The sequence below is a fragment of the Seriola dumerili genome, unplaced genomic scaffold (assembly GCF_002260705.1).
Source record: "Seriola dumerili isolate Sdu_G_001 unplaced genomic scaffold, Sdu_1.0 BDQW01000226.1, whole genome shotgun sequence".
Classification (NCBI taxonomy): domain Eukaryota; kingdom Metazoa; phylum Chordata; class Actinopteri; order Carangiformes; family Carangidae; genus Seriola; species Seriola dumerili.
Window position 1 is genome coordinate 2695887 of NW_019174481.1, and position 15382 is coordinate 2711268.

The 15382-nt window shown below is 40.7% G+C and overlaps 2 protein-coding genes across 3 annotated transcripts; both read right to left on the reverse strand.

The window, feature by feature from the left end:
* Positions 1-3653: 3653 nt before the first annotated feature.
* On the reverse strand, positions 3654-6574 carry LOC111228835 (F-box only protein 36-like). Its single transcript, XM_022754920.1, has 4 exons — positions 6479-6574; positions 5757-5865; positions 4705-4877; positions 3654-4437 (listed from the first exon to the last, which is right to left on the reverse strand). The coding sequence occupies exons 1-4, from the start codon at positions 6572-6574 to the stop codon at positions 3922-3924; spliced, it is 894 nt and encodes a 297-aa protein (XP_022610641.1). The 3' UTR covers positions 3654-3921.
* A 482-nt stretch (positions 6575-7056) lies between these two features.
* LOC111228828 (arf-GAP domain and FG repeat-containing protein 1-like) lies at positions 7057-15209 on the reverse strand. Of its 2 annotated transcripts, XM_022754912.1 has the most exons (12): positions 14902-15209; positions 12926-13019; positions 12513-12628; positions 11726-11864; positions 11452-11608; positions 11160-11267; positions 10486-10630; positions 9990-10069; positions 9792-9884; positions 9435-9593; positions 8782-8876; positions 7057-8600 (listed from the first exon to the last, which is right to left on the reverse strand). In XM_022754912.1, exons 1-12 carry the CDS (start codon positions 15066-15068, stop codon positions 8541-8543), a joined length of 1413 nt encoding a protein of 470 aa, XP_022610633.1. In that variant the 5' UTR covers positions 15069-15209; the 3' UTR covers positions 7057-8540. The 2 variants fall into 2 exon arrangements, with proteins under 2 accessions (XP_022610633.1, XP_022610634.1); XM_022754913.1 differs by lacking the exon at positions 11160-11267.
* Positions 15210-15382: the final 173 nt, after the last annotated feature.

Below are 15382 nucleotides of genomic sequence, written 5' to 3' on the forward strand. Positions count from 1 at the left end.
ATTAACTCTCTATGTGAATCTGTTGTCTGGTCTTATTACAACTCTGGTATTGTATATACGTTACCTATTAGCCTAAGTCAGTATTTGCATTTCACTGTTGCAGCACTTCTCTCAAACCACATAGGTGGTTTTAATGTTTACACTTTTAATACAATGAATTGGCATTTTCCTTTTGTCATTGCTGTTCGCAGTAGCCCTATGCTACAGCTACAGTGATGTAGGCTAATTTAGCGAGATAAACCTCAGATAATATTAGCTAATCCTTTCTCAAATGGTCTCAAGCTGTTAGTGCCCTGCTCAAGATCAGGGGCTTTGCTTGCCGTCAGAGCTCCAGACTCAGACCTTTGACTCACAAAAGCCCAGACTGACCCCCACATAGTTCAACCAGTGTGAAAGTGAATAAAATGTTTTTAGAAAAAAAAAAAAATACAGCAATAAGTAAAATAAGATCACAATGTCCCCAGCAAGACGTTGAGTTTAATTTGATTTGTCAAAAAAGGACACTGAATGATTACACTGAGGAAAGAGAGAATAGAGGACAAGGTCCTTATTTCAACTTGACTCTTGTTCACAAATATTTCACCAAACTGTAATTTAAAATTCAAAATTTTAAAAAGAAAAAGATGCCAGTTAAAGAGATAATAAATATCAAATATGTTAAATGTCAGTCATGCTGTAAATGGATCATAGTGTCAGTAAAGCACTTAAGCCTCCTGAGAGGATGAAAAGAGGTCATAGGTTTCTTTTACCAGGTCAGGGAAGGCAGTGAGAGGTAATCTGAGAGCTCCTACATCACTCTAAGAGTTTCCCACTTATTCAACGGAGTTGAATTCCTGTCGAGCCATGCAATTGTCATTAAGGGCCCATCACAAAATAATGTATTCATTAAAAAAATATGTATGGCACCAGCCTAAAACAAATTGCCGTTAAAAGAAACATGGAAATAACTAATACAGTGGTGACAAGGGAGATTAAGAGGGTTATTGACAAATCGAGCAGACGTACATAAGAGAATTTTGTGTTACTCTTCTTCTCTACTCTGTTTTAGATGTTTGATCTTTTGAGTAGCCTGCTCATTTAACCTTGGCCAGGATTAGCCTGGCCTGATGAGGGAGTAAAGGTTAAGATGAGCAGAGCATTCTCATCCTATTTCCCACATGGCCCACTACATGGTCTTTACGTGGTCTGACTCCATCCTCTTATGGCCCCTCTCAAGCTTTCCACAAAAAGAGGCAGTAGATGGAACATATTCACAGTAGAACAGAGATTTTTCTGTGAATGCTTACAAATCAATTACACAGAACCAGCCAAAATACAAAAACAGTATAGTATAGTATCTGTACAACTGCAGAGTGTCTCAAGGTTTTTGTTCTTTCTCAGCCAGCAACAAGAGATATGTTTCCTTGTTGTGACTGTTTCCCATAGGGAAGAAGAGTGACTGCAAAGCAGGCCAGGTGCTGAAGATGGCTCAACTTGGTCATGTCACAGTGAAACTAGAAGACTTTTACCCTAATTCTGCCAAGGGCAGAAGCAGCTAGAGGAGTGTGACTGGAATGAATGGCTTCCCAGATCTGAAACTGGTTGAATCTTTGTTGGGTCAAATGTCAGTGATGGTTTTATCAGGTATGAGGTCAAATGCTCAGGACTCTTAGGTAGTAGGAGTATGAGGACCCTAATGTGTGGTGAGCATTTGCTAGGAATACCAAAGAAATACAATTACAGGGTTTTGTCGATATAAACCAGGCAGAAGTTCGTGCACTTGGAGTCAGGTGGCATCTTGTTCAAAACTTACACTGTGCAAAGTCTGTGGTCAGAATGGTGCTTGTCTGCAACCCAAGAAGGTGGTGCAAAAAGCTGTCCAACTGAATAAGGATGTTGTTCACATGTGGTTGGCATCAAAAACTCCAGACTTGGTAGGCAGGTGCCAACAGGCCAGAAGAGTCAGTGACAGTGAAATTATTGCAGATTTGAAAGTTTGGGTGTGGCAAGAGACAAAGGAATATTACTTCTAGATGACCTTCTGCAATCATTCATCCACCTGGCAAGACCCAGCCGTTTTCAAAAAGGGTGGTGAACTGAACTATTTTTCAGAGGCAGTAGAAACACTTTAAGGATCTCCTAATCCTGACAGACATGCTGTCTAGAGACAAGGCAGAGCCGAAAGAATTCAGAGTGTCACGGGCACAGGCTACAAACAACCAGAGTAAGTGTTGAAATATCCATTTAAGGGGATACAGTACAGGCCAGTAGCACAGGTGGGTGCTACTCACTTCTGCCTAATCCCTGCTGAAGCTCCTGGTGTTCTGCCTACAACCATCAAAGTTTCACTAACAAGTGCAGGTCCTCAGCTGATTTTGGGATATTTCTGAGAAAACTGTTAGAGTTCAGTTTTATTTATTCCTTTAATAAAGTCTTTTCTAGCATTTCAGAAAATATCCTTCCCTGTGAGACTTTGATTTTATTTTCAACCATAACCTTCCAATTAACATGGCCGATATGTAGAGCCTACCATCATAAAGTAAAGCAATACAAACAGGGAGGCAGAGAGTAATGAGCTGAGCACAGGACAGATCATTAGCACTAGCAGCTTGTGCCCCCTAGGGGACTGTTTTATCTGTGTGCACTGCACTCATAATCCTATCAAAACTTACAGACATTATCTGTGTCTTCTAGGAAACCAGATTATGATGTAACTGTAACTGACCCACTAATCAAATAGATAGCAATGCTTGTAAATAGAAATTGCAGGTCTATGTTTCTCACAGAGGAAATGTTTTTTTTTCCACATCCAAGCCCCCTTTTTGAACCAGTTATGAAAAAGTTTGAGTTATATTTGACTGATAATTACAGCTACATCAAGTATAACTGATAACTTTAAAACACTTTAACCATATAGGATTAGGAGTGCAGTGCAAGAAAATACTTATGAAATGGTCCACGCACATTATAAGTGTAACATCTTAAAAATGTCCTTACTGTCTTTTTCAAAATGCTTTCCCTCCCGACTAAGTGCAGATAAATGAAGGAGCTTAGGTACCTGACAAGGATGTCATGGCAACTCCCTTCTGCAGTGTAGTGGGCACTGGCTGATGGGAGCACTGAGGAACATCTTGTGAGCCCACAGGAGGAGCAGCTACTCCTTGTTCAGAAGACAACACTGACCTGGTTAACACACATGAAAATGAAACAATGGATGACTAAAGGCTCAAACATAATAATAAGCCACACAAAATACAGCCTAGTTGAAAAGGAAAAAATCAGAAATTAATTAGCTACTTAATGACTTATTGTTCATGAATAGCTCTGAATCAAGATAATGTCATTTGAGAAGATTTCTAGATACTGATGATCCAGTATCTATTAATTTTCCAGATCTGTTAATCTGCATACTGACCACTTGCTTCATGAACTGTGCCTGGTTAACCCATGCATTATCACATTACCTTGCCATTACTTACCCTGTTTGTGTCCCCTCAAGTAAAGCTGAGACTCATCCTATCAAAGTGGCAATTGGATACTGAGATTTTTGCTTGGAATTAGTTATGACTGACATTATATTGTATATTGTATATCAAATTTATTTTCTAACTTTACAATTAAAGTATTCTGTGTATTACAATAAACAATTGATATGATATACAATGTCCTGTTATATCTTTTTTTGGTCTTATTAATGTATGCTAAGTCTGAAAAGTCATTGACAGAATGGACGTATGAAAATGTCCTCAAATATCCTGTAGAGGATTGACAGCTGACAACAAACAACAAACATGTAAAAAAAATTACATTTGACAAATAAAAGTCAACATTTTTTCACTAATCAATACACAACTCATTTTAGGATGAGAACTGCGTATAAATGGCATATCAATATAACAGTAAGCCTAAAACACAGGACTTACTCAACATTTGATAAAAGGCTTAACTCTGTGTTTTGTTTGGCTCTGTACTGCAGTCTCCTCTACCATTCCTCAGTGGACTGCTCTGCGCCAGTGTTTCCACCCCACAGTGCTTTATGTCCTCCAAGCATTGGTCAGGCACAGACTCACTGGAATCAGAGCCAGCCTCTAGTTCATGGTTGGTGTCAGGATCAACATCACAGCAAGAACTGGCGTCAAAGCCAGAGCCAATGCCAGTGCCAAGGCTCAGATCAGGGATAATGCCAGGGTGAGATTCCTCCTCAGAAATGGACATCTGGTTTGTCTCTGAGCTTTCATCAGGAGATTCCTCTGCCTTTTTATCTGGGTCAGAGACTTGTCCTTCCTGTTGCTCCTCTGTCTTTAGCCTCCTGCGGCTGATCAGCTTCTGCAGATGTAGCTTGCTTGTGAAGAAGATGCTGCGCCAGCCCACCTCAAGTGCCAGGGACGCCACCTCAACTGAAACTGTGTTGCAGCGCCGCCGCACTGCCTGCTCCCAAAACTCCTCTGACCCACATAGCTGAAGAGCAGAAGCAAAAAGTATGAAGATTATACTAAACCAAAGAGCTGATTTTGTTGCATTGATATACTGCTTAAAATGTATTAGAACCAGAATAGAATATTACTTTAAGTTTAATAACAATGATTTATAATGATATATTCAAATAATAGATGGGCAGAAGACAAAATGTGCAATCGTGAAGCCTTAAATAACAGATTTAATGTTTCTTATCACAGGATACAATTTACTTTTGGCAGCATTTCTTGTTGTGTCTCTAGAACTCACCTGCCTGAACCTACGTGATGTTCGTCCAAGCTGGCCCACATCCTCTAGTTCTAGATAATTTATTATCCGCAGGAGTAAGGAGTCAGACAGGTGCTCCAGATAATCATAATGGCCTTGGCACAAAGCCTTGGTGTACAGCAAGATTCGACGGCCAAAAACCATACTGACCTCACCTGGGAAAAAGCCCATTATTTTAGCTGTCATTCATATTTAAGCATTAAGTTTGGTCTCCCATACAATAATCACAAGACTAGAATTGGAATCTGAATACAGAGCAATATACACCTAAAACACTGTATGATAAAAAAAGGCATCTATTTCTCTACAGAACTACTATAGACAGAACTTACTAAAATTATCAAAGCCTGTTGTAATTCAAGTTTATGTGATATGTACCCAAGAGTTGGGCAGAAAGTCTTATAAATACTTAAATACTTTATGTATTTAGGAAGAATTAATAGACAATGTTCTCTCTTTTTAACATCACTTTGCAAAACACACACAAACCTGTAAACTGGTCATACTTACTAACACAACTATCCCTATGGAGGCCCTACCAACACTTAACAGCTTTTTAAGTTATATCTGGATATTCAAAAGCAGTTGTGACTGGACTATGTTGTCTGTTTAAATTACTCCAGCCATATAACAATCATGAGCCACAAACACACCATTTACAGATCATAATAATTCTCGCTGCTCTCACCACTCCTTCATGGATGACAGCCGCAGATGATTCTTAAGAACTCACTGGTATGCCTTTTTCACAGCAGACGTTTAGACTTGCCATACTAGGAAAACCTAATAACACTAACAATCTGTTCTATTCAACTGTCTCAGTAAGCTATGACAGTGAGCCACCAGACAACAGGACCCTGAAACTAAAGCAGCTAAAAATGGAATTCCATCAATAATTATCATCATTATTAACACCTGCGTTTTGCCTCCTGTGACATGTCACAAATGTCTGTTCCCTTAACTGAAGATGCAAGTGACATATGAAATGCTTGAGAAGTTAACATGCTGAGATTTGTGGGATGCGTTTTAGTTACTCTGTAGCCAAGTGTCATCCAAGAAGTCCTGGTGAGACTCCCTCAGCTCCCCAGGCTTGGAGTACCTGTCCACAGTTCTCAGAGATATCTTCCACCATCTCCATATCACCTGGAAACGTCAAAAAATTAACTGGTGTTAGAAATATTTGAACAACAAGCTATGAAAACTCATTGCTTTCTTTTTGAATGCTTTTCTTTTTTCATTAACCTCTCTTCATCACAGTTTTCAGGTCTAGTTAATAAAAACAGAACTGTGGAACAGTCTAACAAACGCGTACAACCCCCACAGTGAAGCGGGAGACAATAGATGAGAAGAAGACGAATTAACACCCAATGAGTTAGTTATAATTGTTATATTATCCTAACAGCAAAACAGAAGGTTTAAGGCAACGTTGATCGCTAGGCAATTTCTGTTCTTATGCTACCTTTCTGGGCTTACTTTGTTGGCTTTACTAACTACTGTTTTGCTCTATTCAAAGCGTTGTAAGCACTGTAGCTAGCAGCAAACAGAAACAACGTAAAAATTTTATCCTAGCTAACGTTAAAGTTAAAACTGCCATGTTTGTAGCAAGCTTAGCTAACATTAGATGGGTTACTGACCGTTATTGTTAACGTTCGGTAGTTAATGCCGCTAATGAGTAGCATCTTGCTCGTTAGATAGTAAAAACGTGCAGTTTTTAACCAGAGTAGTGACAGTTCTTATCAAAAACATCAATACTTACATCTGACTTGGTGACAGTAAAATGGTAAAAATTCTTATTAGGTGGAGGACCCCGTCCAGAGATTTCAAACAAAGGGTCTGTTAAAAGAGACGCCATGTCAAAGTTTGTGTGTTGTCATGGTAATAACGCCTCCTCAGTTGGAGAAGACACTGAGGTCCAAGTACATGGGAAGAAAGACAGCATTTTGCGTTTTTATTAACCAGAATTAGAATTATATTAAGAAAACGCTATGGAAATTTTTTTGATGTTATAAATGATATATAGAAATACATGTAGAGGTGTACTCTGTTATTTACTTTAATAGTAATGCAGTTCAATACAACAGCCCTACAACATATTCTACCACCATACGGATAATATTGCCTTTTTTGGTGTTGAGACTTATGTTTATCTTAAAAATATAGTTTGTTTTTACCTTCATTTTGAAGGCTTAGATAGACAAGATATTGGTAACACCTATTTGCTAAGTTGCAATGGAAAATCAGCAGTATAACTTTCCTAAAGGGAGGAATAATTGCACATCTATTAGTTAGAAGGATTTAGAACAACACTTTTAAAACAGTTACACAAATTCATCATTGTAGTTAAAAATCTTTTAATTTATTTATACATATATTTATATATGTACACATTTACTTACCTATTCTTGTAAAGACAAGAAACACATAGTCAAATTCATTGTTAGTCATTGGTGGCACAATTAAGACCCTAGTTCTCCAGAGTCAGAGGTGGATCCAAGAATGTAATCATCCATAAATTAATCTGATCCTTTCCTTTGCCTTATTTTAAAGCAAACTGAAGGGAGTTCAATATTTCTCCTCATCCTGTTTTTCTCTCCAAAAGGCGTTTCAATCACAAGGCAAAGAAGAAGACAGATATCAAGGGAGTGTAGTGAATACAATGTAACTAACATTTCCTAAGTATTTTGTTTTCAAGTGTTGTAAATTTTTTGTCTGGGCCGGGTCTGGTAAACCAGTCATTCCCTGTCAATAGGACAAGTCACCTGCAACCTATGAAAACAACACTTTGTTTTGAAGTAACCCAATTTGGATCACACCCACAACTCTGAAGCTTTCCTAACAATCTTTCCCTTTGTCTTTACCAAACTCATGAAATATAGTGAACATCTGCTATTTGCTCCTCTAACATCTACAACCAGCAGCAGAGAGGTTACTGAGTGTACTGAACTATTTTATCATTGTTTTATAGATTAAGCAGGGTAACAGGACAAAGAAATACTCATCTCAACGCCTGCACTTCTTGTCTCAGTCCTCCATTTGTGCTCTAATAGACATGCCTGCCCCTTTACTGGGTGGGCCAAAGCATCTGAAGTCTCTGCTAGCCTCATAATGAGAAAGCTGCCCCTTTATTCACAATTTCATCAATATTTAAAACAATAACTAATAGTCCAGGATCAATGCTGTGTCTCATCCACCTGCTTGGGATGTTGTTCTAATTTAAACAGACGAGGGTTTGGTTGCTTTGGGTTATAGGCAACTTCAGACTCTTAGGAAAAGCACTCTGGATCTGTAAGTTAATAAAGGACATTTTGCATCTTAATGCCAGTATAGTAGCAATTATGCTAAAATAACAAATAGAAATCCCTTTTGAAAACGAAATACCTGCATCACCATGGCTGCTTCAAACCATAGATCATGGATTTGGATGGAACCCTGTTAATAATCTTAAAAGTGTATACCCTTACTTACGTAGATAGTTTGTAGTGGTCTTTTTCCACAAGGTGTGTGTTAACTCAGTCCTTGTTATACATAACATGTACTTAATTTCGATTACAAATGATATGCACAGAGCTTACAGTCATAAACAAAAAATAAAAAGCATATAATGTATTGTATATAGTCCAAACAGTACACCCCCAATAACAGTCCCTTAGTCTTCAATATAGTCCTTTGTACTCCTTCATAGTGTTGTAAACTTTTTTTATGAAAAAAAAAAAAAGAAGTCTTTTTTAAGAAATGTACTGCCACTAATTGTGTGACGGAACGGGTGCGTTGAGTATGTGCTGCATGCTGCCCTCTGCTGACGAGTACGTGGAGCTGTGCTACAGGAAAGGGTTGGTGGATGAACCCCCTGAAGGGAATGACCCAGCTGGGGCTCCTGCCTGAAATAAGAGAAAAAAACATTACTGCTGTAAGACAATCCCTTCAAATTAAATGTTATACATAGCAATGTTTTCAGTGAAATAAATCAATTCAGTTGTTTTCTTAGGCTAATAAAGGTCCTTTACACCTCCTTTTACATTCTTGAAAAAGCTGGGAAAACAAAAGACAAAGCATGCTCACCATGAATGGGTTATTGGACATGCCAGGGCCAGCCATGGGCTGCCCAAAGGGCGTCATGGAGGGCTTGTTCTGACTGTAGACTGGGAATGCAGGGCCTAGGTGACAGGGTGACAGAGGGGAAGGGATTTATAACAGGTTGAGTCTGCTGTCTCCAACAGTTAAGTAATGTCTAATGAGGGTTTGTATTTTTCTTTTATGCCATTGTAACTGTTATATCAACAGGGATGAAGAAAATGTCCAGAAAGAGTTAAACAGTCATTTTACAATGAAACCTTTAAGGGACTAAGACTCTAAAGGGAAAAAAGAGCCAAGCCCCAGGGTGTCAGCTTGCATTCAGGTGTGAACAGAGCATTTTGAGATGAAACATTTGTCACATTGGTTCCATTGTGTTTTTTGTACTTTGTAAAGAGCAGAACCTTAAAGCTTTGCACCCTAAATGCAACCTTTTGTCACTGTGCAGTAGCTGCCACTGACAAGTCACAATTTTAATTTGCTGCAGCCAGACTTAAAACTCAGGTCTCAATGCAGAAGGCTATATGGACAAATAGTACATACACTTCACGCTGGGGAAAAGGCAGATGACCTATATCACTGACAGGTACTGCACAGGTGGAACAGGGTAGGAGGACAGAGGGATATGGGAGGCCACTAACCATTAGACTGAGGGTGGTAGGCCCCAGGCTGAGCGTAAGGGATGGGGGCCTGGCCAGGGAATTGCTGCTGGAAGTTTCCGCTGAAACTGGTCGGGAGGCAGTAGGAAGATGCATTCCCAAAGCCGGCAGGCATGCTCATAGAGCCAGTACCGAACGAGGCTACGAGACACACAAAACATGTGTGTACAGTGAATGCACACACAGACACAGACACACACACACATAAGGAGGAGTAAATTCTAGGTTCTTTGGCAAATCACAAGGCTACTTGGCAATGTAACTGGGTTACATCAAACTAACACAAATGTCTAAGAAAAAAAATGAGTCTAATGAATTACTCCAAATTTATGCACACACCTGCAGCTGGAGCCCTGCCATTGGTCTGGAAAGGGTTGGTGGCCATCTCCGGGGCAACAGCTGCAGCAACAAAGGGATTTGTGGATGGGACGGCTAGATGAAACACAGGAGTAAGTTACCACATGAGTCTTCGACCTACATGTGTAAATGTACCACTCTCATTCTGTATGCATCATTGTAGTCAATCATTATTACCACCTCCAAAGCCAGGCTGCATGCTGGGTAACACAGGTGGATTCTGGGCTGGCGATGAACCAAGTACTGGTCCAAATAGGTTCCTGTGAGACAATGCCCAGATTAAATGTTTTTACATCCATGAACACATTAATTAACCTTTATAACTGAGTCACTGACATTGTAAACACTTTGCCACCTTTCTTTTAATCAATCAGTTGAGCTGTGAAATGAGATCCTATTCACTTTAGAGTGGAAAACATTGACTGGATTGGAGGATTTTAGTTGGGATTTAAATTCATGGATACTCATTTTATCCAAGTAATATGATCAACCACCATTTCACCATGTGGATATTATTCACCAACACACATTACACAGTAAATTAATCAAATTAATGTGATTAATGTATAAAATGTAAAATTATTGCGTATACAGTATGTCCTGGTGCAGAGGAACCACATGCAGGAAATGAACTGTTTCTGTTGAATATTTGTTAGCAGTTGTCTCAGTCTCTCACCCTTGCACATTGCTGCCTGTGGAGGCAGAAGAGCTGAGCTCGTTGTCTAACTCAGCCAGAGCAGCATAGCGATCCTCTGTGCGGCTCCCTGTCTGGGACTGGGCAGGGACGGCACTAGACATTGACGGAATTGGCACACCTCCCCCTTTTGACAATTAAAAAAAAAAAAGATACTCAAACATCAAGAGCTACATGCAAACACACACACACACACAAATAATAAAAAGATGAGGAACTAACTGACTGATGACTCAGAGAAAAGCTTGGTATTTTGTAACACATATACAATGTGAGGTTTAGAAAAAGATGTCCACTGGGTGTCTGCCTTCACAGCACGTCTGAGATGTCTTTTTCAAATTAATTCAAGCTGAAAGGATGGTGGTGTGTTCCCATCACACCTAGCAGCTTAGCTTAGCATGTGTTAAGTGCTCAATAGCGTAAAAACCCTTAAATTTTTATCCTAGAGAAATGTGCTTCCATCAAGTTTTTAACAGTTGCTTAGCAACAGCAGCAATAACGGCCAGCACATGCTCTGAGCATCTGTAGAGAATTTTGTGGATACAGAAAGGGCTTGCACAGTGGACACAGTGGGTGAGAAATGAATAAGAAAAATATTGGGTTGAGGGTGAGTGTGTGTGGAGAGGGAGGACAGGCAATGGTGGTGAGGGGGGTACCTGATGAAAAGGACTTTGAGGGGGGTGACGTGCTCAGATGGGATGGAATTGCAGTGTTTCCAAATGCCTCAAAGTTGGCAAAGTTGGTGTTTGAATTACCCTGAGGTGCTGCAGCCACACAAAAGGAAAAATTAACACAGGCAATGAATGTGGAAATAAAAACAATGGCAGGGAAATGCATGGGCTGATGACAAACCAAAGAATACATACTGTTATATATTGGTATTGAGTTATATTAGCCTTTGAGTGAAATATTGGACGCCCTGGGACCTTTGAGAGAAAGGTATCTTACCCGATTGGCTTGGAAAATGTGCAAAGTTGGCAAAGTTGGAAGAGCTGGCAGTTTGAGTGGGTGGAGCAGCAAAGATGTCTCCTCCCAGGTCTGAGAGCAAGTCAAATTTCTTCTCCTGAGCAGCGCTGTGGGCCTGCGAACGACCTAGCCCTGGAGACTGGGTGTTAACAGTAGAAAAAAAAACTGGTTTCTAAACTTTTCTACTTCTAAATTCCAAAAAAAGACAATATGGAAAAAAGTGATAATTAATGGGCTCAGTGTGCATTTCTTTTACCTGGCGCAGAGGGGTTTTGTTGAGCTGCAAGGTTTTGAGGGGTTGCACTTCTGGGGTGCTGCCAGTGCTGCTGGCTGAGGAGCCGGACACAGAGGCCTGGACACTCGCTACTGCCCTTGCCTGGTCTGGAGGAACATACCTAGACATTCAGGAAAGAACACAAACACAAATATACAGACATGTTTAGTCCTAACAGATACAGCTTTCGTCATATGATCTCATTGAAGCCCTGATTTAGCTGATTATGTTAAGTAAATGTCAAGTAAATGATCATATAGGACATTCCTTCATACATAGGAGTGTTTGAAAGTTGTGCTTTTTTTTCCCACCAACACTGCAGTGAAAGAGGAAAGTGACACGTGAGCGTAAAAAAGTCCAAGACAATGAAGAGTATGCTATCATACTGAATCATATGGTTAACCAAGTCCATAACTGCAAAATGGTTTTTGGCAGAGGTGATACTTTACTCTCAGAACTCTTTCCCTTTGCATCACAGCTGATAGTCACACGGCAGCATTAACCCAGTGACCTCCAGAACTTCTGACACTGACTTTTTAGCACTTTTACAATTTACTACCTTTTTAACTACATTTAAGCAGTGTGTGCCCAAGTAAAAAAAATATTACTTAAATCAACCATTCAGCCATTTATACAATGTGTATCCACAGGGTGAAGAGCTGACATAAGAGTAGTCATGAGTGCTGGTTTGATTCTGATATGTTCTTTTAAACATCAGGTTTTCATTTGGTCAAAACTTATCAAGCAAACAAACACAAAAATATGTTACCATCTTTTCTTTTCGTATTTTTCCTGAAGGAACTCTTTTACTTTCTGTGGTTCTCGGAAATCTGGAACAACTGATGTCCTGTCGTCATAGAGGCCCAACCAGATGTGTTTACAGACCTACAGGGGGGGCAAAGGAATGAGAAGAGTGGGTGGTAAGGAAGGGATTGGGGTGGGGGTGGTGGCAAAGCCGGGAGAGAGGTGAGAGAAAGTAAAGGGAAGGGGGGGAGGGGATGATGAGAAATGGGAGAGAAAAAAAAGAGGGAGAGAGGAATGCCAATAAAGTTGACTAAGCAGCGCTAACAAAATGCCAAGATGCAACCACAGAATAAAACACAGATATCCATGACTCTAAAAATAATGTTTAACAACGTGAAATGTGGTGCGGAGTCATTTTTTGTCAAGTGTACATGATACCTCATTGCTGTGTTTCTGTAGGAACTCAATTTCCTGCTGTGTGAATGTGGTCATAGAGATGGACTTCACTCTGTGTGGGGGATTCAGTCCTCGCCTGTGTGTGGAGGAGGTATACGTTAGCCGAGGACAAGAGAGGCAGGATGCAATCGGCAGTGTATATCAATGGTCTACAAGTGATATTAGTTTAAATCCTCTTGTGTTTAGAAAGTTTTTCTGATGAACAAAACATAATAAAGATGAATCTGTGACAAGGCTGCTGAAGAGTAGGAGGACAGATGAACTGTTTATACACAGTATATAGAGAGAAAAAACCCACAAGATTGTGCCAAGAGGATTTCGATCTGTCCAGCAGACAACACCCTCTATCCTCAAACCCTCAACAGAGATAAGAAAAAAATCCAAACACTTTCATATCCCTCAGTTTACAGTAAGGACAATCATGGAAAGATTATACATAGTTGTAAACCTGCCCTTGAGCATGCAGTCTTCAAAAACTGAACGTCTGTGTGAGAAGGACACTAGTGAAGGAGGCATGTGGCCACTCTGAAGGAGCTACATGTCTCCATGACTGAGACAGGTCAAGAGTTGTGTCCACAACTGTTGCTTCACCAGTTGCAACTCTACAGCAGACCGGTAAAGACAAAACTATTACAGAGAGAAAAACGTAACATTACATCTGGGTTAGTGTTTGCCAGAGAAGGATGTGGGCAACTCTGAAACAAAGTGGAAGAAGTTTCTATGGTCTGATGAGATCAAAACAAACCAGCTCCAACAGGAAGGATTGTTGAAGAAGAAAGTTGAATGACTTTAGCTCAATAGAGGAAAACCTGCTGCAGCCTGTAACAGGAGTGACTGAAAACCAACAATGTTAATGTCCTGCTGTAGAAAAGTCAGCGTTTGTGGCAGGATTTGAAAATTGCTGTTCACAGCAACATGAGAGCGCTATAATAGTTTTGAAAAGAAGAATGAGGAAAAAAAACAGTGTCCAGATGTGCAAAGCTGATACAGACATATCCACATAGACTCAAGGCTGTGAATGTTGCCTCTACTAATACTGACTACAAGAGAGTGAATACTCATGTAATCATTTATGCTGTACTTCATTTAGATGACATGGTAGATGTTTGACATTCAAGTGTCACTTTTTGTTAGTCAAAGGCCAAATTAACTCACTGTGATTTAACGTTGCAAAACAATAAATTAAGGGAAAAGCATATACCGGCTTGATGTATGCTTGCAACAATTTTGTTGAGTCAAACACATGTAGCATACTGGCAGCAAGATCAGCAGAAATGTTGGCCTCAACATCAGCAACTATCTGGGCGTGGGCAGTGAGGATATTGCATAAATTACACTCATTTCCTAATTTCTGGTTATGATTTCATAATATTCTGCGTTTCTTATGAAGAAGTGGTTTCATGAGACAGCAGCTAGAGCACGACCCACTGCCCCACTTTGTTTTTCCACTACCTACTGAGCTGAGAGTCCCACCCTGCTCCTGCTTATCTGGAGGTGTGTGTATGTGTGTTTGCCTTGTCGGAGGTCCAGCTAAAGTTCAACCAGAGGAGGTGCCTCTGTGGCGGACTGTTTTTAAATAAGGTGGTCAAATATTTGACTGGTAGGTATACGAACCTAACGTTTGGCGTGCTAACCTTGACCACACAGGCAAAAAAGCCACTGAGACCACCCCTGACACTAGGACTAAATGTGTCTATAACACTTCATCTTATCACACTGAAGCAAAGCTATCAACACACCGACCTGCCGACACCACCCAGCCCAACCCAACGGCCTCGGGCTGGACCGGGGGTAGCGTCAACGTTACCTGTCCTGACTTTAACGCTAGCTAACGAGCTAACGGTACCGCCAAGTCAGTGGTGGACCGCACAAAACCGTAACCGACAGCGGTGCCTTGTTGTTGCCTGTGGGGCACTGTAAACCATAAAGACGATACTGTGACCCAGAAGATAACTCACAAGATCCCAGAGCAGGTGGTACAGACGAAGGAGCCCACTGTCATGTTGACATAGGTCGGGCCGCGCTGGTCGCAGTCGAAGCATTTCCTATTCGCGGGCAGGCTAGTCATTTCCCGGAGCATCTTCAGATGAGTCTCCTCCTGCTTTCGCTTCGCGCTCGTCGCCATGGCCGAAAACAGCGGGCTGGTATCACCTGGGGAAAAGTTTGGTCGAGGGACCGGGGGCAGGGTGGGTGTCCTCGGGGGCAGACTTGCCGCGTACGACGGCCGTGGCCAGGCAGACACCTTGCTGAGAGGTCTATCGGGGAGACTGGGCGACTGACAAACTGCTTCTTCTACAGGGAAACAGTGGGAAACAGACAAGCTTCACAAACACCGGCGCCATCTGTTGGTTTGGAATGATGCCTCGTGTTTTGATGAAAAGTAACACCTCTTTGGAAATATTTCAGGAAGAAAAAAACATTGCATTTGTTTGCAGTGTT